This window comes from Zonotrichia leucophrys, chromosome 3, assembly GCF_028769735.1.
Source record: "Zonotrichia leucophrys gambelii isolate GWCS_2022_RI chromosome 3, RI_Zleu_2.0, whole genome shotgun sequence".
In the NCBI taxonomy this organism is placed as follows: Eukaryota; Metazoa; Chordata; class Aves; order Passeriformes; family Passerellidae; genus Zonotrichia; species Zonotrichia leucophrys.
In genome coordinates, this window is record NC_088172.1 from 111,491,111 (window position 1) to 111,514,276 (window position 23,166).

The following is a 23,166-nucleotide window of genomic DNA, read 5'->3' on the forward strand; positions in this document are numbered from 1 at the left end:
TAAATCATGACTTTGTCATTTAAAGAGCTGTTGGATCTTTCCACCTTCCCTTTATGGATGGGAGCAATCCCTGAACAGTTCCCCTGAGAATTTTAAATGATCTAAAATGAGAAATAGAAAGATCTCAACAGCACCAGCACAGAGAAATTATCCTTCCTGTTCTGTTGAGGGTTTACAACATGGCAGGAGTGACAATCCTCAACTTCAAACACCAGCTCAGAAAGCCAAAATCTCTTTTAAATGTCTGTTTTTCCTTCCTTCCTGGTACTTTGGTAATGGAAATGATTATTTACCACTTTTGGAGAAATTTTAGAGCAAGTGGGAAGGAAGGACAAGGCGGAGTGTCCCATCCAGAGTCACTTCTGGGGTTCAACAGGGAAGTTTTACCTCCATGGTGTATTTTCAGGGAACAGTTGTTCTCCCTCTCTGCACTTTTTCCTTGCCTCCCTCTCTGGAGAATAAAACCCATTTTGTAGGAATAAAACCAATTTTGTAGGAAAATATCCAGCCCTGCTAGGGTGGCCTAGAGAATCTGTGGTTTCCCCATCCCTGAAGTGTCCAAGGCCAGACTGGACAGGTCTTGGAGCACCCTGGGATAATGGAAGGTGCTGGGTTGGAGCAGGATGGGATTTCACCCTTCCCAAACCACTCTGTGACTCCCCGATTCTCTTGTTGCAGGCAAGAACGACGGCTCCATCGGGGGCAAGCAGTATTTCAGGTGTAACCCAGGCTATGGGCTGCTGGTGAAGCCGGGCAGGGTCCGGAGGGCCGCGGGCCCCGCGCGGCGCCGCAGCTCCGGCCTGAGGCTGCAGGGAGCCGAGAACAGGAGGAGCGGGAACTTCTCCGCGTCAGCCTCCAACCTGGCCTCCCTCACAGCCCTGGCCAAGGCAGAGGGAGGATCCACGCTGAGACTGGAGAAGAGCCAGAAGAACGCAGAGAACAGGAAATCCTGGGCAAACTGAGAGATCGCAGCCCAGCAAACGCCCTGGGATGGCAGCCGGGGGAGCCGGTGGCTTCGGGAAGCGAAACCAACCCGTCCCAACTTCCAGTTGGTGGCAAACACTAGTGAAGGGTTTGTTCTCTCTGCTCTGGGTGATTGACATGATAATTCTTTGCCTCGTCGTGGTGCTGGATCCTTCGTTTCCTGTCCCAAATCCCGACGCCTCCGGGGGCAACCGACGGCAGCCGGCGCTGGGTGGGTGTAATGAGCTCCTTCTCTTCCTCCTTTCAGAGGAAAATCGGTCAAACCACAGATTCCCAACAGCCACAAAATCCTCCCCAGGCACCAGTGCTTCCCTGGAAGTGCAGGGCAGTTCCTGAAGAGCCTCCCCACAGCAACAGCTCTGTTGTAATTCCATAAGAGCTGTGTCAGTATCGTGTAATCCGCCGTGAAAGGGCAAGGTGGGAATGATTCCAGACAGGCAGAAGAGTGAAAGCAGAACTTTGTTTGGAGATAAAGAACCCCCAAAGTCCCTTTGTTTAAAGAAGCAGCAGCCCTTGGGTTATGTGGCTGGGCCCAGTGCCTGTTTGGATCACTGCCCCGTTATCCCACTCTCCTGTGGAAAGCAGTGTGGGCTTCCCCGCTGGTTTGTTGGGAATGGGAAAAAGCCCATGGCCAGCTCTATTTTTGATTTTTGATCCATTTAACGTTTGCTCTCACCATGACAGGATCCCCTCTCCCTTGCCCCAGAGTGGCAGGACCTTCTCCTTGGTTTCTCCCTGTGGGCCAAGGGGATTTTTGATTTTTGCAGAGGTGTCAGCACTCAAGTGCTCCCCTGTTCCCACCCAGCCTTTGGAGACGCTCAGAATTTTGCCAAGCAGGGTGTCTCTGCCCTCATAACAGGATCAATCCAGTCTATTTATTTTTATTTATTCTTTTAAAACATGAAATGTTTGCGCTTTACAATCATCCCCCACAGAGGAGCTCTCCCAGCACCATCCCGAGCGCCCATCCAAAGAGGAGGTGCCTCTGTCATCCCCAGAACCTGCCTCTCTTTGGAAAGGGGGAGGTTTGGGCTGGCTTTTATCAAACTTGATTTTATTTGTGGCTGGTTTTTAGCTGCCTGTGGCACAGGGGATCTGTCCCTGTCCGTGTGTCCACGCACGGATCGGCCGACGCTTGTTTTCCTATCAAATCCTGAAAAGCCACAGTTTTTTTTATCCTGAGCTGTTTATATCTTGTTTAGTCATCGTGGGGGGATTGGACAGCCTGAGCAATAGATGTTTTAGCTACGTGGGGACTATTTAGGATGCTAAATTAATGATTAAACTTTAATATCTCTCCAGTCGCTGCCCGTGGGTATCCAAGTGCCTTAAACATCTGGTTCCGAGGTCCAAGGGAAAGCTCCATTGGTATCAAAGGAGATAGGGATGCTTAGTGAAGGAGATAATTATGCTGATTTACTGTAATTAATATCATTTATGCAGAAGGAATAAAATTAAAATAGAAACTAATCTGTAGCAGAAATAAGCGGGCTGGGTTCCGATGCAGCCTGCGTAGAACTGCCAGGGGTTGTGTATCCTTCCAGCTTTTGGTGTAAGTAGTTTCAGTGTCTCCTAAATTTTCCTCAAGAAATCTTAATATAAAATGTACAGAGCAGCTTTTTAAAGATATTTTTAGTGTACAGTTTTCCCTCTTTTTCCCTTTGCACGAAGCTCCTGTCCATCCACGCCACGATGGGGGAGGAATTTGGTAGTAAAGAATTCTGATGCTGAAATCCCAGGTTTTAAAATTCAAACCGGTTTTACGAACACAACCCATACAGTGAAACTCTTCGTTCTGGGGTCTGAGGAGTCTTGCCAATGAAAGACCACCCACTAATTAATTTGATGCCTCTTACACTGCCTTGTTGGTTCCCTGAGCTCCACCCTGACCGTGTTTTTAATTGCACTTTGTTCTGATGTGCTGCCGGAAGAAGCCGACGTGAGGCAGCCCCTCCCCAGAGTTGTGTGTTTTTAGTCTCAGCATTTCAGATACTTGGGTTTAGGGATGTCTTTAAAACTCCTCCATGTTTGCTCCCCTTTGGGGGAGATGCAAAGGGAGGAACCTCCAAGTCCTTTTGGAGCCTCTTTTCTTGTGCTGCTGTCTGGGAATGCAGGATTTCCCCAGGGAAAGGTGTCCAGGCTGCAGGAGAGAAGCTGGGTTGCTGTTCCCTGTTTCTGCTGCTGGTTCTGAACTCCTCTGGCCTGTTTGGGCTGCAGCCCTGGCCGTGGTTTGGTGCTTGCACACCTGATCCGACTGATCCAGGCTGGATTCCCTCTCCTCCCACCCTCAGTTGTGCTGCAGAACCACAGAGAGGGGTGTGAAGGGTGCTTAGAGCAGCCCACACCTGTTGGGATAACTGTGGGATATCCCTCCTGTGGGATAACTGTGAGATATCCCTCCTCTGGGATAACTGTGGGATATCCCTCCTCTGGGATAACTGTGGGACATCCCTCCTGTGGGATAACTGTGGGATATCCCTCCTCTGGGATAACTGTGGGACATCCCTCCTCTGGGATAACTGTGGGATATTGGGATATCCCTCCTCTGGGATAACTGTGGGATATCCCTCCTCTGGGATAACTGTGGGATATCCCTCCTCTGGGATAAATGCTCCTGGAAGCAAATCTGGGGAGATTCCAGGAATCCACTGACATGAGGAGCCCGCGGTGCCTTCGTGGAAGGAGGACCTTGCTCAGAGCTCTCCTGTTTTTCACCGTTTCCCCTGACTTTGGAAACAAAACCTCTCCTCAGATTGCACCCTAAAACCACCCTGATGCAGCACAAGCTCCAGAAAGCCAAAACCATCAAATTTGGCCATGAGGGTGTTCCTGGAGGGTTCCCTGACTCTCTCCTGCTCCCTCACAGCTTTCCTGGGCACGTGGGGTGTTTTCTAAAGGTGTTTTCAGATTTTTGGCACAGTGAGTGCACATTCCTCTACTCAAAGCCATCTGTTACTTCACCCCAGTTAAGCCAAGTGACCAGAAAAGAGGTAAAAATCATCATGGAGGTAATAATATCAATTTTTTACTGATAATATTAGAAAAGCTCTACTCTCAGCCTAAAGGAGGAGGTGCTCTTAACTGGAACCACCCAGCCCTGAGGCTGGTGTGTGAATAGCTATGCAGATTTTTCCAAGATTTTCATGCACTTTATACAGGGAAGAAGGATATTTAATGCAGGAGAGTGTCGTTTGTGTCGAGTGTCTCATCTCCTCTGGTGTCTCTCGGGGGTTCAGTCCTGCTGGCTGCGTCCCTGAATTGTGGGTGGGCCTCAGATTCTTGGGAAATGGTGTTGGTGGGCTGGAAAGGCTCCTTTCCCCCCTGTGTTTGCAGGGCTGGGGGTCCCTCCTCCCCACAGGGTTTCTGTGGCTCCAGGCCAGCCAAGAGGAGGCTGCTCAGAGGGACTTTTTGGGGTTTTCTCAGGCCAAGCCACGCCTTTTTCCTGTGTTAGGTTCAGCTCTTGAGGTGTTTTGCTCTCCATGTCCAAAATCAAGCCTGTTCACCCCAAGGTTCTGGTCCTTTGCTGTTCCATGGTGTTGTTGAGCTGAGGAAAAGGAACAGAAGCAAATTCTGTGTGGTGGCACCGCCCGGGTCCTTGAACAGAGGGGTTTGTCCTTGGCTGGGGTGGAACATCCAACACCATCTCCTGCAAAGGCAGAACCCCCACAGGGGAGGGACCCCACCTGAGCAGGGCCTGGGGGTTGTCCAGCCCTGTCCATGGCGATGCTCCCGCTGGTTCCTCCGGTTCTTTGCACAACATTTCGTTTTCCCAGTGCCTTATCCCAGGGCTGCGGCCTCGGGGTGCCTGGATTTTAGGGAATGAGGTGGTGAGGAACGGTGTGGGCTGGTCACACTTCACAGCACCTCCAGTGGGGTCACCATCAAGTGTCTTGTTCCTCCATGTCCCGTGTCCATCTTTGGTTTCTGCCCTCTCCACCGTTCCCAAGCCGTGATCCCACTGTTGGGTTCCCCGGAGCTCGTGTGGCCCTGCCAGGGTCAGACACTGCAGGGGCTCCGTGTACTTTAAATGAGCTGAAATCCAAAGAGACTTTGTAATGAGCTGTAAAGTTTTTAATTATTTCTGTACCATACTAAATGACTGTAATATTGTATCATACGTGCGATGCCGCCTGCAGGACCTGAATAAACATCTTCTTTAGAGCTGGGATGTCTGTGCTTTATTGTTGCAGTTCGTGGCACCAAAATGTTTAGAATGGGAATAGTTTAGGTTGGAAAAGCTTCCAAAATTGATTCCAGTGGTTCCCCAGCACTGCCAAGGCCACCACTGACCAATGTCCCCAAGTGCCACATCCACGTGGCTTTTAAATCCCTCCAGGGATGGCAATTCCTGCATTCCCTGGGCAGCTGTGGCAGCCTGACCACCCTTTTGGGGAAGATTTTTTTTCCTGATATCCACAGTGGGATGAGGATCCCAAGGACTTTTCTGCCTTGCTCCAGGGACCTGCCACAACCAACCCTGCCCAGGCCTTGGGATGATGAGACCCCCCCCCGTTCAACATTTCATGATGTCCTTGAAACCCTGGCCCTGCCTGGGCCACATCATTTCCTTTCTCTTTGGCACCATTTCTCTCCCAAATACAGCTTCATGTTGGAAACAACAGGCAGGGTTTGACTGGGATTATTTTGTGCAGCTTTTCAGTTTATCTTGGCATTTTTCTAAAGCAACAAACACCGCGTTGATCCCCCCATCCCCACCGAAACTCAGCGAGCAAAGGATATTTTTATCAGCACTGTCTTGCAATCAGCACACGAAAACAGCTTTTTTTTTTCCCTTTAAAGCCACTTCCCTTTTATGTTTTACCTTCTGAAAATAAAAAAAACGCTCTTTGGCTGAAACACAGGAGCTGTTTGAAGCGGCATCACTTTGTTCGAACCTCGCTCTTCCCGGAAGGTGGCTGTGGCACCTTCCCCGCGCTGCCACGTTCTGTTCTGCAGCCAAAGCTGGCTTGAAAAGGCTCCCATCAAAAAGAGCAGGAAAATAATTTTTTAAAAACCTCCAGAACTAACAAAGAACACCTTTTTTTCTCCGTTTTCCTTCAAATTAACGCCGCTTCCATCGGCCTTGCTTGGCTTCAAACGCTTTGCCATGGGAGGCAGCAGCTCCTGGGCTTCACCCTGAGTGGAGAGAGGAGCTGCCCTGCCACGAGCTGGGCACATTTCCAAGGGGGTTTTGCTCACCTTTGGACACCAGCCTGTGAGAAATCATTGGATTTTCCCTGATCAATCTGGTTTCCCGCCAAAGCAGGCACAAAGGGCTGGAAGTGCAGCTTCTTTGCAAAGCACAGACCTCCAAAGTGGATTTATTCCTCTTGGGTTTTTTAAAACATCTCCAAATGGAGCTTTTCTGTATTCCTGGTTTTCAGCTGTGAAGGAGGGAGTGGGCTTCATCCAGCATCCCAGGTGCAGCAGACACCCCTAGAAGTGTTTTTCCCATCTCTGGAAGTGTCCAAGGCCAGATTGGATGGAACTTGGAGCAGCCTGGGACAGTGGAAGGTGTCCCTGCCCTTGGCAAGGGGTGGGGCTGGATGAGCTTTGAGGTCCCTTCCATCCCGAACCATTCTGGGATTCCATGATCCCCAGCCTCCTCCCTCCAGAAAATTCCCTCTGCAAACACAGCAGCTCTGGCAGCTGGTGATGGGGAGGGTTAAGATAAATTTTATCCCCCTCTTTGATGGCTGAGAGGCACAAGGAGCAGTCTGAAAGGTGTTTCCACCCTGAAGTTCATTATGAATCACCTGCACCCCTCCAGAGTTGCCTTCCTGTGTTTTGGGGTGTCCATCCTGAGCAAAGCCCCCACCCACAGCTGCACATCCTGATTTTAACCAGGATGGCAGGACCTGGGCACCATTACACTGAATAAATCAATTCCTGTGGCTTTGTGTCTCCCCTGCCACCCAGCTCAGCTTCCACACCTCCTGCAGGAATTTCTCCCCGTTCTGAGGAAGATTTTCCCACCCACCCCATGAACCCTCTCTGAGCCCCCTGAAGCTGCTCAGCCCCTCCTGCCTGGGGCTCCTCAATAATTCAACATTTTCTGGTGTTACCAGCCACGGGCTGCTCCCTCCCGACCTTCAGCTGCTTCAGCAGGAATTTCATGGTTGGGATGGGGCTCACAGGGCCCTTCCTGAGGCTCTGGGCCCTGCTGGGGGAGGTTCCAGAGGGAAGGGGACATCCCCGAGGACACAACACCTTTGGATGAGCAGCACTTGTACCTGTGACAAACACAACCCCAGCCAAAGGAGGGAAAACTCCACTCTAAACATTTCCTTTGAGTGGAAAGAATCCCAAAAGTTTTCTGGAGTCAGCCCATGGCTCACATTCCAAGTGATTCCACTGCTCCAAATCCACCTCCCCACCACCTTCACCCCTTCCAGAGAGGGAGCGCACAAAGAATCCATTTTCCCCCCAAATAAACCCCACTCTTCTACATTCTCTTTGTTCTCAGGACACCTTTGCAGGTCTCACAGCATCTGCTTTGAGTGCAAAGAGCCCCAAAAAGTCTCAATCCATGGCTCACATTCCAAGTGATTCCACTGCTCCAAATCCATCATCACCGTGCCCACCACCATCATTGTGCCCACCACCTTCATCCCTTCCAGAGGGGGAGTGCACAAAGAATTAATTTTTCCCCAAACAAATCCAAATGTTCTACATTCACTTTGCTCTCGGGACACATTTTTGGTCTCAGACAAGCCCTGCACAAAAAGGATGACAGAAGAAAAGGGTCAGTGTTGAGTTATACGTTTTTATTTTCTAATAGGTACAATACTAAAATAAACACAAATTAAAAAAAAGTTTTATTAAAACAAAACTGTACAAAAAAGCAGTTATACTACATTTTAATTACAGAACAGTCTACTGTCCAAAAGGCACTAATCCAGAATAGGAGATACAATGATACAGGACTCATTTGAACTATTTTAATCAATACAATAGAGCACTTGTTTCTCTGTCCATTCACATACAGAAACAAGGACTTTTGCTACAGTCATTACACATTGTTATAAATATGAGCCCTACGTAGAAAGGTGCAGTATCGCTCTCCCCCGGCCATGGGTCAGCTCTGACAAAGACAGGGATTAAATTAAACAAAAAACCCAAAAGGGCACAAGGGGAGAGGCTGATGGTTCATCCTCACAGCAGCTGCTGCCAGGGGAAGGTGTGATGGATACTGACCCTCACCTGCATTTGGGGTGGAGGCTGGACCAGTTTCCTCAAGGGGCTGTGGTGGGGCTGAAGGTGAAGCTCCATCATCTCCTGCCCCGAGCTCCCCATCAGTTACTGCACTGCATCCTGCTCTATCCAGTCTCCTTTGGCCCTTTGTGATGGATAAACAACAATTCCCAAGCACACCAAGGGCTCTCAGGTTTCCTGCACTGTTCCTTTTCTCCTCACAGGGAGCCACCAGCACCTTGCAGGTAAAGGCAGTGAGTGGGAGAAGAGTTGGGAATGCTCTTCCCAACACTCAGGGCCTTCACTGGCAAGAACAGATGGATCCCTCTCAAGGCTGCTCCAACCTTCCCAAAGAGCCAAAGAGCCCCAAAGCCCCAGGGGTGCAGGGTGGATGCTCCTGAGGGGGCACAGGGGGAGTCACAGCCCATCACTCCCCAGCCCTCCTTCCTGACAGCCAAACCCCATCCAGGAGCAGCCAGTGCGGGAACTCGAGGAGCTTCCTCCATCCCCATGGGGTGGGACTGAGGCTCACCCCTGGCACCACCCCAGCACTTTCTTCCTTCCCACCACGAGGATCTGCTCATCCTCCCTCCCAACCTATCCAATCCATAATTTTTTTTCCCCCAAAATGTCAGGCTGAGGAGCAGCAGCAGACCATGGAAATGTGTTTAGGGAACAACTACGAGCAGAGGAATCAACCAGAACATGAATATTCAACTTCACCACGAAGAGGAGCTGGGAAATGAAACATCTCATCTTTCAGCTGAACGAGCAGCCCTCAAGATCAAGACCAGGGTGGATCTGAAGGGGATGATGATGATGAGGATGATGATGATGAGGGGCATCACCTGACTCGTTCCCTGTGGAGGAAGGAGGTTGGACACACAGCAGGAGAGGGATACTGCACCTTTGGAACAGTGTCATACACATAAGACAAAGACAGGCATCTGGATGTTAACAAAAATAAGTAACAAAGAAATATGATTAAACAAAATCTCTTCTCACATCATCCTATACTACATCCTCCTTCTGCTTAGCAGAAAATTGTACGTACACAAAAATACAAATACACAATTTTGTAGAACAGTCTGATTTTAATATATTTATATATATTTATATTTATATGAGTGGCAGGTTAGTTCATTATATAGAGCTTTTTGCACTTTTGGCTCATATGCAACAAGGCTTTATAAATTCAGCTTTAGCTTTCATTCAGGTTTTATAGCTTCTTGAACATTTGTTTTCACATTTAAAGCAGCATCCAATTTGCAAGAGGAGTTGGTGGTGGCTACAGCAAGGATCAGGTCAAGAGGTTATTTGGGGGCTGGGGGGGAGGAGAATATACATTCCAGTGTGAGTGTGAGTGTGAGTGTGAGTGTGAGTGTGCGCTAGTGCTCATGGAGAACTGCCCAGAGGGTGAGCACACCGCTCCAGGATCCCATGGCTACCCCTTGAGGTAGGCAGGACACCTACAACAGCAGATGAGACACAGGCCCAGCCGGGCAGAGCAGCAGCTGGGGGACAGGAGGAGCGGGCAGGGCAGGGATGGGACACGGGGGACACTGATGGATCTGGGGACACTCAAGTGACAGGAGCCACCCCAGCACAGCCCAGCCAGGAGATGCACGGCTGGCACCAGCCACAGGCTGAGATCACAGTGGGACAAAGTCGAGGCACGCACAGCATTCGGATGTGAGAGCCTCCCCAGCCTTCACTGGGTTTTGCTGTTTCTGTGTGCTCTGGGGTTGCTCCACTGTGCCCTCACTCTGGGCTGCCACACTCACCGACAGCACCCACCTGCTGTCACCAACACCCCTGCAGGGGTCACTCCTCAGGGAATCCTCACTTCCAGAAGGCATCTCGGAGCAGGGCCAAGGGCTGTGTGTGCCACAGAGGGTTTCCATCAGGAAATGTCCCCATTTCCATCAGGACTCCAGCAATGGATTCCCACAGGATCACTGCCTTCTACCAACACCCATCCACTCCCCAGAGGATGAGTTCCTGCCCTCTGCAGGGATGCCCTCACAGCTTTCCTTGCCAACAGTCCCTTCCCACCTCAGATGTTGTCAAAGGGAGAACATTTTGTTGCTAATGAAAAATAAAACATTTATACACGGATTGCTTTCATTTGCTGAACCCTAAAGTGTTACTAAAACTCCTTCATAGTGTTCTGTTACCTCCTCTCACTGTGGTCAGAAGAAATTCTCCTGTAATGAAATATTTTAAACTATCACTGATACCTTTATTCTTTAAACCTACATAAAATTCTCACCTTTACAAAATTATAACCACCTGCCAATAGTTAGGGTTATTTGGACATGTTTAGCAGGTGCCACTATGATAAATGCAGAAATAATTAAGAATATAGGAAGAAACTGCCTTTGGGATTCCAGAGGGGTTCTGGCTGCCCCATCCCTGGAAATGTTCCAGGCCAGGCTGGATGGGGCTTGGAGCAATCTGGGACAGTGGGAGGTGTCCCTGCCCATGGCTGGATGATTTTTAAGGTTCTTTCCAACCCAAACCATTCTGTGATTCCAAAGGAGGTGATTAAAGACGCACATCAGCTTTTTCCACCCAGAGATGGATGTTTATCACGCAGAGCTCTTTGTATCTGCAATCCAAGAGGCAGTTTCCTACTGAATTCCATCCTCTTTGCCACCCACCCCAGATCAGAGATTGCAAACGTTTGGCTGAGGAATGAGATCCCCCCAAAAGACTGAGAACCAAGGGGGGCAGCATGAGGAAAGAACAGGGAGTTTGTCCAGCCAAATTCTGCTGGACCCACTGGAGGGATGTGTGCAGGGAAGCAGGGAGGGCTCTTTTCTCAAGAGGGAAATGAGGTCTAATCCTGTTCCTCCAGCTCACTCTGGAGTCCTGTTCCTCACTTAGGCACTTTTTAAATTGACATTAAGAAAAAAAACCAACTAAAATGAAAGAAGTACTGCACAAATCTCCCACTTCCCGGGCTTTGGGAGGATCATGAAGACCAAGAGGAAGACAGCCAAGGCAATGTGTCAGGAAAATGGTTTTCCCCATGGCCACAGCTGGCTTTGACTCATCACCCTTTGACAGAACTGCTGTGGAACTCAACTGAATGTAAATCTGGGTTTTCAGCCTGTCCCACGGTGCCATCCCATGGGATCTGACTCCCAACGGGACACGGGGCTCTCCAGCCTCAGCCAGCAGCACTGGGGGCAGAAATGCTGCCCAGAACCATCCAGAACTCCAGCACAAAATCAGGGAGGCTTTGATGACATTCACAAAGACATTCCTGGAGCCAACAGCAAGGAAAAAGGGATTCTGCTTTTGGGTTTTTACTGGGTGACAGAATGGGGAATCTGTCCCTCCCGAAAGACCAAACAGGGCTCTGACCCCACAGCAACCAAAAACCAGCTTCAGGTCAGCACAAGGCTCAGGATGACACCCAAATTCACACAAAAACCAAAAAAAAAAGGAACAGAAAATTCAGTGGATAACACTGGAAGATGGGAAGCTCAAAATCCAAACTGTTTTCACTGTAATTTTTCATTTGGAAAAGTGACTTCAAGATTTTCCAATGATTTTTCAAGCTGAAACCAACTTATGAATAATAATAATGATAAGCTCCTCTGGCTGCAGTGAGGGATCCCTAACCCTGGATAAATGAAGTGTCCAAGGGAAGCAGCAGACTCCTGGGAAAGCTGCGCAAATCCAGGCATCCTGTCCCAAACAGCCCCATTACAAACAGGCACCCAAACCAGGAAAATCCACTGCTCCAATGAAGGTTCCATCCAGGAAAATCCAATGCTCCAATGCAGGTTCCAACACAAGCAAGGCAAAATAAATTGGAACAAAAGAAGGCCAGGCTGGATGGAGCAACCTGGGACAGTGGGAGGTGTCCCTGGCCATGGCAGGGGCAGGAACTGGAGGAGCTTTAAGGTCCTTTCCAACCCAAACCATTCCATGATTCTATGAAAAAAAAACATTTCCACCTTGTCCCTATCCCTGTCTCCAACCCCCTGATTTCACAAGGATTGTGCAAGTGAAGAACCTGCTGTAAACTGGCTGAATTTATGAGCTGATTGATTTTTTTTTAACCGGCCAAAGTAGATAAAATTGTTATTTATTTCATATATACTTCAAGTAAGTAATGGATACAGCACCATCTAAAAGGCCAAAGGAAAGGGGAATGTCTCCCAGTAAACAAATCTTCCCAGTAAAAAAAGAAGACAGACCAAGTAATAATAATACTAAAATTAAACTTAAAAATTGCTATTTCTGTGATTTTCTAACCATCCAAACTGCAAGGAGGGAAAGGAGAAGGGTCTGAGAGCTGGGAAACCCTGGAGTAGAAAGTTTGGAAGTTTCTGCCCTACACTGGATTGCTTTTTACAGGGAGGAAACAACATAAATCCCTTACTTGGAGGCTGCAAGGACAACAGCTTCAGATCAGAGCAGGTCGGAAGAGGCAAACCAGGTAAAATGGAATTATTGGGATGTGAAGGAGCTTGCATGAAAGATAAAAGAAATTATTTCTATGAGAAGCACTGAAATCTGGGAAAATAATGTGAAAATAATAATTCAGTGCTGAGAATCAACTTCAGGGGGAAGCAAATGGCTCAGAGCAGTTGAGGAGGGCTGAGCTCAGAGCCCACAGGAATTCCTTCCAGGAATGCAGGCTCCATGCAGGAAATAAGGAGACACCAGTTTAGCAAGAGGGCTTGTGCTGGCTGGGGGATGTTTTGAATCCCTCTGCAAATGGCATTTGTGGAAATCAGCTGCTGAGGCACTGCAGCCCAAAGAAATAATTGTAGTTGATCAAATTTTATTTATGCTGAATTTTTGGGGTAATGGTACAAGATTTTTATTGTATGGAACTGGAACTGGGGCTAGAGACATAAGGCACAACGTGTTCTCTGATGGAAAGTTCTTGCTGCAGAGAACCCCTCCAGAACTCAAATCTCTATAAACTGTTCAATATTCTCAGCAAGTTCTAAAGGTAAAAGACACATTTTATCTCTTTGGAGTCATAGATTTACAATTAAGGCCAGAAGGGACCAGTGACAAGGAGACCCTGAAGGTCGAGTGGCCTCCCACAATCCTGATGCAAACTCCCTATTTCCATCTACTTCCTAAAAAAAATAATAAAAAAACCAAACCCAACCCTAATTGAAAGCGTCTCTCTATTCTGCATCACTCTTTACAAATTTATCACACATATCCAATGGATTTATAAACATTCCCACATCTCAACAGCATTTATTTTCTCCAAGGCCCTGGAGAAAGAGAACTGAGACTTCCAAAGCTCTCCAGAAGAAAGATTTGTGTAAGCAAAGAGCTCTGAAGGAAGGAAGTGCTGAATTGAACTGTTTGAATTGTTCCTGTGTGCCAAGGTGGGAATGTTTGGTTAAACTGAGAGGGAACTCTGCAGGGAAACTTCCAGCACCTTCCAGGGCCTAAAGGGGCTCCAGGAGAGCTGGAGAGGGACTGGGGACAAGGGATGGAGGGACAGGACACAGGGAATGGCTGCACACTGCCAGAGGGCAGGGATGGATGGGATATTGGGAAGGAATTCCTGGCTGGGAAGGTGTGGTTGTGATGAAATTCCCAGAGCAGCTGTGGCTGCCCCTGGATCTCTGGAAGCGTCCAAGGCCAGGTTGGATGGGGCTTGGAGCACCCTGGGATGGTGGAAGGTGTCCCTGCCCATGGCAGGGATGGGATGGGATGGATTTAATGGCCCTTCCCATCCAAACCATTCCAGGATTCTCTGAACGACCTCTGTGAGAAAATGAACACAAGCACAAATTCCAGGGACAGCTCCTAAACCACTTCAATTCTCTCACCAACAAAGATCCCAAGGTGTTTCCCCCTTTCAGGGAGCAGTTCCAGATGCTCTGCAATACCCCAGCAACATCTTGAATTCCTTCACCATTCCAAACCCAAACTCATCCCACTCCACTCCAAACCCTGGAGGTGGAGATGCTCCTGCTGCTGTTTTCACTCCATAATTTCACCAATTCTTTTCAAGCAGCTTGGATGTGTCAGGGACAGCCTGTTGGGCTTGAAAAGATCTGTCCACAATGCATAAAGGAAATGGGAAACCTGGTCAGTGAGGTGATATTTGGAATTCCTGGCTCTGGTTAGCTCCTGAAGGGTTTTTTCCACCCTGTCCCTACAGCCCTGTCAAAGAGAGACAGCAAAAACTTCATCAGCAGGCAGACTTAATAAAAAAAATTCTATCCAGAGTCAAACGTGCTTTGAGGAATGGAATAAATGCTTAATATTCTTAATGGAATATACTGGGTGAGAAATATTAATTAATAATTTACTTTCATTATCTCTTTGCCCTCCTTGAGCGATCTGACGGATAAACTGTGTAAGTAAAATGTATTTTTAAATCTCAAATGATGTCAAATATATCTCAGAAGGCTGAATCCAACCTCTTAATTAAAGAGGTGGGTTATTTAAGCTACATCTGCCATCTTGCCATAACATGGAAGACTTTAATTAGTTAAGGAGAAGGGAGAGGAGGACGGGGAAGCTGAATTGAGGCCAGTGACAGCAGCAAGTGAATATCTAAAAATGTATTTTCTAAAACAGAAGTTGTTCCCATTGGCACTGTGAGTGCAGTGGGAACTGTGCTCGAAGAACTGAAGTACCCACAGCCACAGGTCTGCTCTGAACTGGGATTCACAAGGATTTCAGTGCAAAGAAGCTGAAAAGTAACTGGAAGATTTAAATAAAAGCCTAAGGAAGTCCCTAAATTCTCTCGAGGATTTTTTGGTGATAGGAAGCTGTTAGTTTTACTAAATTTGGCTCAAGAGTCCCTCTAAGCATCTTTACAAGCCAACAAAATGTGGAAACCTGCCTGGTAAGGGGAGAACAGCACTATGGCAAAATCTGGTCAAGAAACTTAAGGGCAGAAATGGAGCACAGGCTCTGCAGTGCTCAGTGGGCAACAGATACTCACAAAAACAGATTTAAAAGGCACAGAACACCCTAGGGCAGATGCTTCTGGAGACTACAGCAACAGATCAGGGGAAAATGATGATATTTTGGGTCACCACCAGATATCCTGGGTGAATGGCAAGGATGGCGTCCAGCAGCTCTCCTGTGGGGGGAATTTTGGGATTTTTTTGAAGGAAAAAGGGGAATTAGCTCCCATCACTACACTGTGTGAGTTGAGAGAGCAGAGTTGGAGGAGAACACAGCAAGAAGTGCTGACAAAGCTTCCAAACAGGGAATGGCAATTTGGAATGGCGCCCAAGATTCCAGGGACATTCCCTGCTCCAAGGAAAACTCAGGATGAGTCCAGTGGAGCTCATGGCTCATCCTCTTCATCTCCTTAAATCCGAAATGAGCCAGAAGAGCTAAACCAGGCCCTGGCAATCTGTCCCCAGGCTGTCACACCACCAAATGTCCTCTTTGTGTCCCAAACTCGCTGGGAGTGACACGCACGCGGAGCAGGAACACAGAACCGGGAGGAGCAGCCTTGCATAGAAACCGAGCTCGCTTCAGTCCCTGCTGCTGTAAGTCACCATTCACCGAGGTCATTATTTAAGTTTACAGAGGAGCTGTGTTCCAAGTGTCACTAATAACACCGGCATTAAAAGAGAATTAGGGGGCGGGAGATCTTCTGTTTTCAATCACAGAAAAGACAGAAATCCTTTTAATCACGGCCATGCCAATCCCCGCAGTTCCAAAGCTGCTAATTACCCGTCAGGGACACCCAGGCATTGAAAGGAGCTGCCATCGCTGTGACTGCCATACTCCCATGCATTTATCCTGCCCATCCCAATTACCCTGGCTGCAGCCTGAAAGGATTCAGCACAAGTGTGCTGGGTGTTTTGATCAGCAGAACACACCCGCTGCCATTGAGCACAGAGGGAATAAATGGCAGAGGGAGGCTTCTGCCAAGGCAGCTGAGGGAGAGATGTTCTGCACATACAGAAACATCAAAGGCCCATCACCAGCCCGCTCCAGCTCAATGGTTTCAGTTCATTCCTGCTCGAGCTCTTGGCTGGAGCACTCCAGACCTCCCTGAAAGAATGGGAAAGAGCTCCACGCTGCAGCCATCAAGCCCAGCGGTTCTTTTCTACATCAGCCTGATTGAAAGGGACATTTAAAATGTTTTGTGAATTATCTCCCCCGTGTTTCAAACGGCAAATTCTTTTCAAGCTCCGTGGCAGTTGGGGCTGCTCCATCCCTGGAAATGTCCAAGGCCATTGGAGCAAGCTGGGATAGTGGAAGGTGTCCCTGTCAATGGCATGGGTGGGACTGGATGCTCTTTAAAATCCCTTCCCACTCAACCCACTCCACAATTCTCTGATATAAACTACAGAACAAACAATTCCGGGCTATTTTTAAGTGACAAAACCTAAGGCCAAGGATAGCAACAAACTCTTTAGTAAAAGAGTTTAAATTTTTGTCCCTCTGCCTCACTGCTGCCACTGAGATAAAACTTCCATTGGTTTGATTTGATTTACGTTTGTTGGACAAAAACCAACATCAAATCACTGTCACCTTACTGACAGTCCTCAAAACACCCAACCACGCTCCTCTAGTTGTAACACATTTCTCACAAAGGAAAAAAAAAAAAGATAATTTCAGTGTATTTTAAATTTGGATTTGTAGCTGCCATCTCTAGAATGCCTCTGGTTTTCATGAATGTGCAACGTCTTTAGTCAGACAGTTTAAACCCCATAAATGTGACAGCAGCAAGAGAGGCAGAAATGAAGGTTTTAGGGCTGTACCAAATCCCTTTTGGCCAATAACTGATCCAATATCCTGAGTAAATATCCCAGCTGCTCAAAAGCCCAAAGGGGAATGTTTTAGGTTGAAATATCTTCTCAGGAACTGCAAGGTATTTTTTTGGTCAGGCCATCAACCTTCCCTTCCAAGGAATCACAGTGAAAACTCCACAAAACTCTATTAAAGTAGCTGGGATCAGGATCCAACCCCTGACTGCTGCTACAAACACACAAAATCCATGGAAGGAACATATATTAAGGTCACTGACATGTAACACAATTTTAAGACCAATCCTGCCAACAAATATTCCTGCCAAAAGCTGCACCAAACCAAAGATTATTGCCTACAAGCTTAAGACTTTGTTCAAAATAATATTGTCAAGTTAAATAACTTCAAAGAGTGCAAGAGCTACTTGAGTGAGAAAACTCACTCAAGTGAGTGAGCAAAAATAAAAGCAAAATTTTAACAAAAAAACCCCTAAAATTTGCTGGTTATCACACAAGGAGTTTGAAAGAAGCTGATGAGCACTGGGAAGTGGGGGCTGCGCCATGATGGAGCTGGAGTGGGAGGAGGAACATTATTATAAATATTAATTAAAATGAGCAGGGATAAATTAAAAAGCAGGGGAGGGGTTGGAAACCACCCCCAGCTGAACGCTCCCAGCTCAGGACTATGGGCAGGGTCTCACAGTGAATTTAGGAATCTGCAAAGGAAAATGTGACTCCAGCTCTGGATTCCAGTTAGGAACATGCACAGGGAACCAACATCCTGCATCAAGGCAGCAACTCTGAGTTTGAAAAATTCTTACTCAATTTTAGTGGGTTTATCTTTATGAAAAATAAAATCTATTTCAACTATCACACTGCTTTTTCTAGAAGTGGCCAACAGCATAAGGAAAGGGGGATCCAAGTGAGCATAATCTGACTTTTTCCCAATCAATTTTCAGCTCTTAATAATCACCAATTTGTGATTTACTGACCCAAAATTTCTGGCTCACCACAGCAGTCACCAGTGGTCTTGAGTTAATCCAAATTTTTCCTGAAATAGGCTCAGCTATGTTGAGTTTCTCACTTGCACTCACAGCAGCAAGACAAAGATAAATCTTCACAAATGAAGGCAAAAACTGATCTACAAATCACAAATGTTACAAAAACATGAAAAAACTTACCAGTCTGACGTTAGGTAATGAAACAAACAGAATAAGTCAAATATCCCTGAAGAACTGTGTAAACAGAGCAAATAATTAACGAAATCTCTAACTTATGGCTTGATTGGAGCCTGGAGCCAGACCCTGCAAATAAAGCTCCCCTCTATTAGTAAACTAGAAAAGATAATTTTTATGAACAGCAAAACAGAAAAAACCCCCAACAAATTACCAGGATTTCTTTAAACAAGTCAACATGTACAAATCAGAACTAGGGAACACCTCAGCCTGAGCAGGTCTGCACAGAATCAGAGAATAATTTAGGTCAGAAAAGAACCTCTGGAGGTCTCTAATCCAACCCTGTCCAGTTGAGTTTTGAGTATCCCCAAGGATGGGAATTTCACTGACTTTCTGGGCCATTTCTAGCACTGAGCATGAAAATACTTCTATTTATACTCATCTGGGATTTTCCTTCATGCAGCTTTAGCCCTCTGCCCCTCAGGGTTTGCTGGGCACCTCTGAGAAGAGCCTGGCTCTGTCTTCTCTGGAATCACAGAATATCCTGAGTTGGAAGGGACCCAAAAGGATCATCAAAGTCCAACTCCTGATCCTGCACTAGGTAAAACTAATTTATTAAGACAGTTAAAACCCAAAATCTGGGATGTCCCCAGAGCCAGCCTGGACAATCCCAGCTCCTGCAATCTCCCACTATGTGACATGTGCTCCAACCCTCCCACCTGCCCCCTCCTGCCCATTCAGTGACTCCAGAACTGATGGACAGAGGGGTCCAAACCCTTTCCATGACCTCCTGAAGGCTCTTAATGAGATTCCTTAATTGCTGCAAGGGTGCACTGCAGACTCACATCCAGCACAGGATTTCACTGTAACCACATGTGTGCCTGCAGAGTATTCAACAGAAAACAAATCTGCTGATTTTTATCAACTCATAAGGCTTTTGCAAATGTTTGGGATCTCATACTTCAGGAAAAAGGGTGGGGGAACTAAAAAAATACCCAACACCAAAACAATCCAGAAAAGAAGTGGAGGTAGAAATTGTTGTTTTAAGAAGACGGTCAGAGACAACAACTCAAGTAAAAGGACTTTATGAGGGACAAAATATCAGCCAGAACTCACTCTAAGAAGGTAAAAGCAATCTGTGACCATCACAGATGAGGAGCTTCTTAAATGAACTTCTTCTCTGTTCACAGAACAAAAAGGTAGCTCAGATCTGCCACCAGAGCCACTTCAAGGGAACAAACTGCAGTGACTCCAGCCTGGCTACAACAAACTGCCACTCCACTGCACTGCTACCCAATGAGGCTTCATTTCCAAGGCAGCCCACAGGCAGAAAGACAAAGACAACTCCCATATTGTGGAAAAAACCCCAAAAGAAAGAATTCCAGGATTCCTGAATTCCAGGACACACACTCCATCGATTCTTTCACTTACTCCAGATCGTCTCGGTACCATCACATCAGCACCTGTCTCATTACAGAAAATTCACCTCAAACCAAAAAGGGACTGACCAGCTGCAAATGGCTCCTTATGAACTTCCAGAATGAAGGGAACGACCTGCCAGGAGCACCTGGGGACAGCTGAGGTGCCACCCCTTCCTCTGAGGTACCACTTGTTCCTCATACCTCCCAATGCCCAAGGAGAAGCTGGAACAGACACACCCCAAACACTGACCCCACAGAACCAAGGGGCTGATGCCCCAAAAATTTGACATTTTCCCTAGTAAGATGACAATGTGGGAAGGTAAAAAACTGGGTGTTTACAGCCCAGGAAGATCTGCCAATCTCCAGTTGCTCACAAGGGACTTTTTACCTGTTTAACCTTCAGAGAAGATGCTGTGTGGGATGTCAGCAGCTTCCTGACAGTGACAAACAGAATTAAGACCAGATTATTCTACATTAGATGGTACAGACACACAATTTCAATGGTGTTACTTTGATCCTGCATCACATGAACCTATAATCAGGATACAGAAGTTATAATGCTATTTTTATTCTTCCCTATTGCTTTAAAAAGGCAAAGCCTCAAACAATGCCTTTTTTTTTTACAGATACTATAGTAAGCAATAAGCAATATTTCTTTTAAAATTGCAGCTGTCCAACAGTTTGAGTCTGTTCTTTTTAAAATGAAACAGCCAGAACAAATGGTGGTGGCAAGCCCAACGTAAAGAGGTCATCGATTATTAAAATCTCCTTACTATAAATCGTGGATGTTGCTTGTCAGCTCAGTGTGTGACTGTGGAATGAATAAGTAGGTAAAATTCCACTAAGGCTCGAGTTTGCTCGATCATTCTGCTGTGCAAAAATAGAAATAAAAGCTCTCCCCATCCTTTCACTCCTAAGTACCAAAACATTCATACAGGCAGTAAGAAAATAACTGCAGTGGAGCAATGGTCACTGATCCAAGTCCTGCCTTTCCTGAGTCCGCCCTGACGCTACTCATGAATTTGCCTACTCAAGAAATGCAATAAAACAGGAAAAAAAGACGGCTTCATTCTGCTCCAGTGATCTGTATCTAAGGAAAGCACATAAATTCTCCAATGAAATCCATAAGTGGAAGTCGAGGCCAAGCCCTACCTATAGATCTTCCAAGGGACAGAGAGGTGGCACGGCGGTGCCCTCTGAGAGCACAGGATCTCCCCAGCACATGGGAAAGCAGTTTGCTCCACAGGGACAGAGGAAAAGCTGAGCTGGAGGGCTCAGCCTGGCTCAAAACCCGCTGAGGAGCCACACTGCAGCCATCACGAACCTCTCTGAGGGTTAAGAGGGAGGAAGGGATGAGAACAAGGCGAGTAACAGGAATTTCCCCTTGCTCCACCTCCAAAGCAGAGGGGAGCAAAGCGAAACCCATCCTTGAGCTGTTTTCCCCTCTTTAGGCTATCCCCACACAAACTGGGAAGATAAAGAGGAACGTGGAGGGAAATGCTATGCAAACTTTTCTATATGTGTCTCCATACAAAAATTTCCGTAGGTTTTGAATTTGTTCTCTGTTAATGTAACACAGCCCTGCCCGTCTCTAACGCTTCTCGTGCTGTTTCCATCCAAACGTTTCCTCTTACCGGCAGCAACATATCATTTTATCAGGATGCCAGGAGATCATTTCCACACAATGCTAGCAGATGTAATTTTCTTAGATGCACACACAGTTCATCATTTAGATACTAGATGACAAGGTGATCGCAGGGTGACTCTGTAATGCAAGTTCGCTGTTTGGTATTTGGAATTCTCAAATGATAAAAAAAAGACTTATCAAATATAAATATCTTTAAGAAAAAAGTAACAAAAGTGCTACATATGATCAAGGAAAACAATTCCATTAGTTCCTGCTACTTAGAGTAGGTTTGCTTTACAAATATTACCACATCCATTATCAGTATGGCTTCCAATTATTAATTAAATTGCTCGTAGCAGTATAGCTTTCTCACACCTTAACAAAGACAGAGTAAAGAGAACACAAAACATTCACACCCCATTTCTCAGGTAAGAGATCCTCCTGCCTTCAAACAAACAAAAGAAGTTCGTATTTAGGAGAATATTTATGCTCTGATGGTTATCTAGCAAAGGTCAGATGTTGAATTCTCCAGTAACCTTTCAGGCTAGTCAGGATGTAGGCATTACTTACACAGGCGTGTAAAAATCCACTCACCCATTTTAGGACCTTAACAACCTTCCTGGAAAACACTGCTTTCGAAAGTGGCAAAGTGGAGAGGGGAGCAGAGCGGGGACAGAAAAGGTGAGAGAGGAGGAATTAAAGGTGAAATTGTTAATGACAGATGGCTAAGAGTCTAGACCTCTTCTGAGCAGGCACTGCCAGCCATGCCAAGAACGAGCAGTGGTTCTGAGAAGTGGACTCTTGTCCATTTAGACATTCAGCTCATTTTTCATTTGATCCCAGGCTGGGCTTCAACCACGGTCGCAGAGGCAGAAGGCAGCACTTCTCCACTAAGCCACGCAGCTTGTGAGAGCAGAGGATGTCTGTGCTGAACATGTGAGCATCAACTGAAATGTGGGAATGTGTTTCCAATGGACATTCTCGGCACAGCACCCGAAAAGTAAACGGAGTCACTGTATGACCAGTGAGGCACGGCTTATTGCAGCTGGAAATCATTTATTCCCATGCTGGAGTGGGGTTTCTAAGTGTTCTTTTTACTCTCTGTTGATACTCCCAGTCTGGTGTCCATCGACCCTGTGCCACTACCTCAGCTTGCATCCTTTCAGTCTCAGGGCAGGGAAAGCGTACGGACTATCGGCTTCAACACCATCTCTAAGGTTATCCAAGATTTTAAGTGTAGCCTAAAGACTTGTAATTGAGGGCTGTCTAAAATACCTGGAAGCACTTTGAATGCTAAGACAGAGCAGCAAGATTTTTTTTTTCTCTTTTTTTTTTCTTTTTTTTGTTTTTTTTTTTTAATTTTACCTTTCTAGCCACTGGGGGCTGGGAGAGGGAGGTTGGTTGGTTGATTGATTATTTATTGGGAATTAATACTGAGAGAGTATATGCAAAGGCTGAGGGCACCATGCCATCTTCACAGAACAAGACCCTAACAGCTAACTGACGTACAAGAAACTGCAAAGTTATACTGTAAGAACACATATTAAGGACTGAGGAAAGTCTGCTAAGGTGCTACGTCTAAAACTAAGTTACTTCTTGCTTTGACCCTCCCCTCTCTTGGCATCAGTCGTCGTCCAGAGCCTCTGTCTTGATCTCGTTGGCTCCTTGCCGGGCCAGCGCCAGGATGGTGTGGTTGACTGCTGCCATCTCCACTGCTAAGGAAATGGGGTCTTGGTGGTCACTATGGCTAGTGCTGTCATCCTGGGAACCATGTGGGAAGGAGCAGAGAGAAGCAGGGTTATTCCACAAGTCCAAAAAAAACACAGCGGAGAAAAAAAAAAATATGCCGAGTGATTGTGGATGGACAGAGCGGGGTCACAATGTGGGTTTAGGAATGGTTTAGGACTGGTTTACAACTGGTTTACAACTGGTTTAGGACTGGTTTCCCTCACTGTGCAGACAAAGGTAAACCAGGCAGGGAGTGGGGGACCCAGCTCTGGAGGAAAATACTGAATTATGAAGACACAAGTGATACACGAGGTAAAATC

General features: G+C 46.8%; 2 protein-coding genes across 16 annotated transcripts in view; one reads left to right on the forward strand and one right to left on the reverse strand.

Annotated features, from left to right (window-relative positions):
- The window catches only part of KIF13B (kinesin family member 13B), a 125,947-nt gene extending 120,802 nt beyond the window's left edge, over positions 1 to 5,145 (forward strand). For all 4 annotated transcript variants that reach the window (XM_064709950.1, XM_064709953.1, XM_064709952.1 and 1 more), the window contains one exon: positions 679 to 5,145. In XM_064709950.1, the coding sequence (XP_064566020.1) occupies positions 679 to 962 (284 nt within the window). In that variant the 3' untranslated portion in view covers positions 963 to 5,145. The remainder of the gene's footprint in view (positions 1 to 678) is intronic.
- A 2,585-nt stretch (positions 5,146 to 7,730) lies between these two features.
- The window catches only part of HMBOX1 (homeobox containing 1), a 123,401-nt gene continuing 107,965 nt past the window's right edge, over positions 7,731 to 23,166 (reverse strand). For all 12 annotated transcript variants that reach the window (XM_064709967.1, XM_064709963.1, XM_064709966.1 and 9 more), the window contains one exon: positions 7,731 to 22,879. In XM_064709967.1, the coding sequence (XP_064566037.1) occupies positions 22,742 to 22,879 (138 nt within the window). In that variant the 3' untranslated portion in view covers positions 7,731 to 22,741. The remainder of the gene's footprint in view (positions 22,880 to 23,166) is intronic.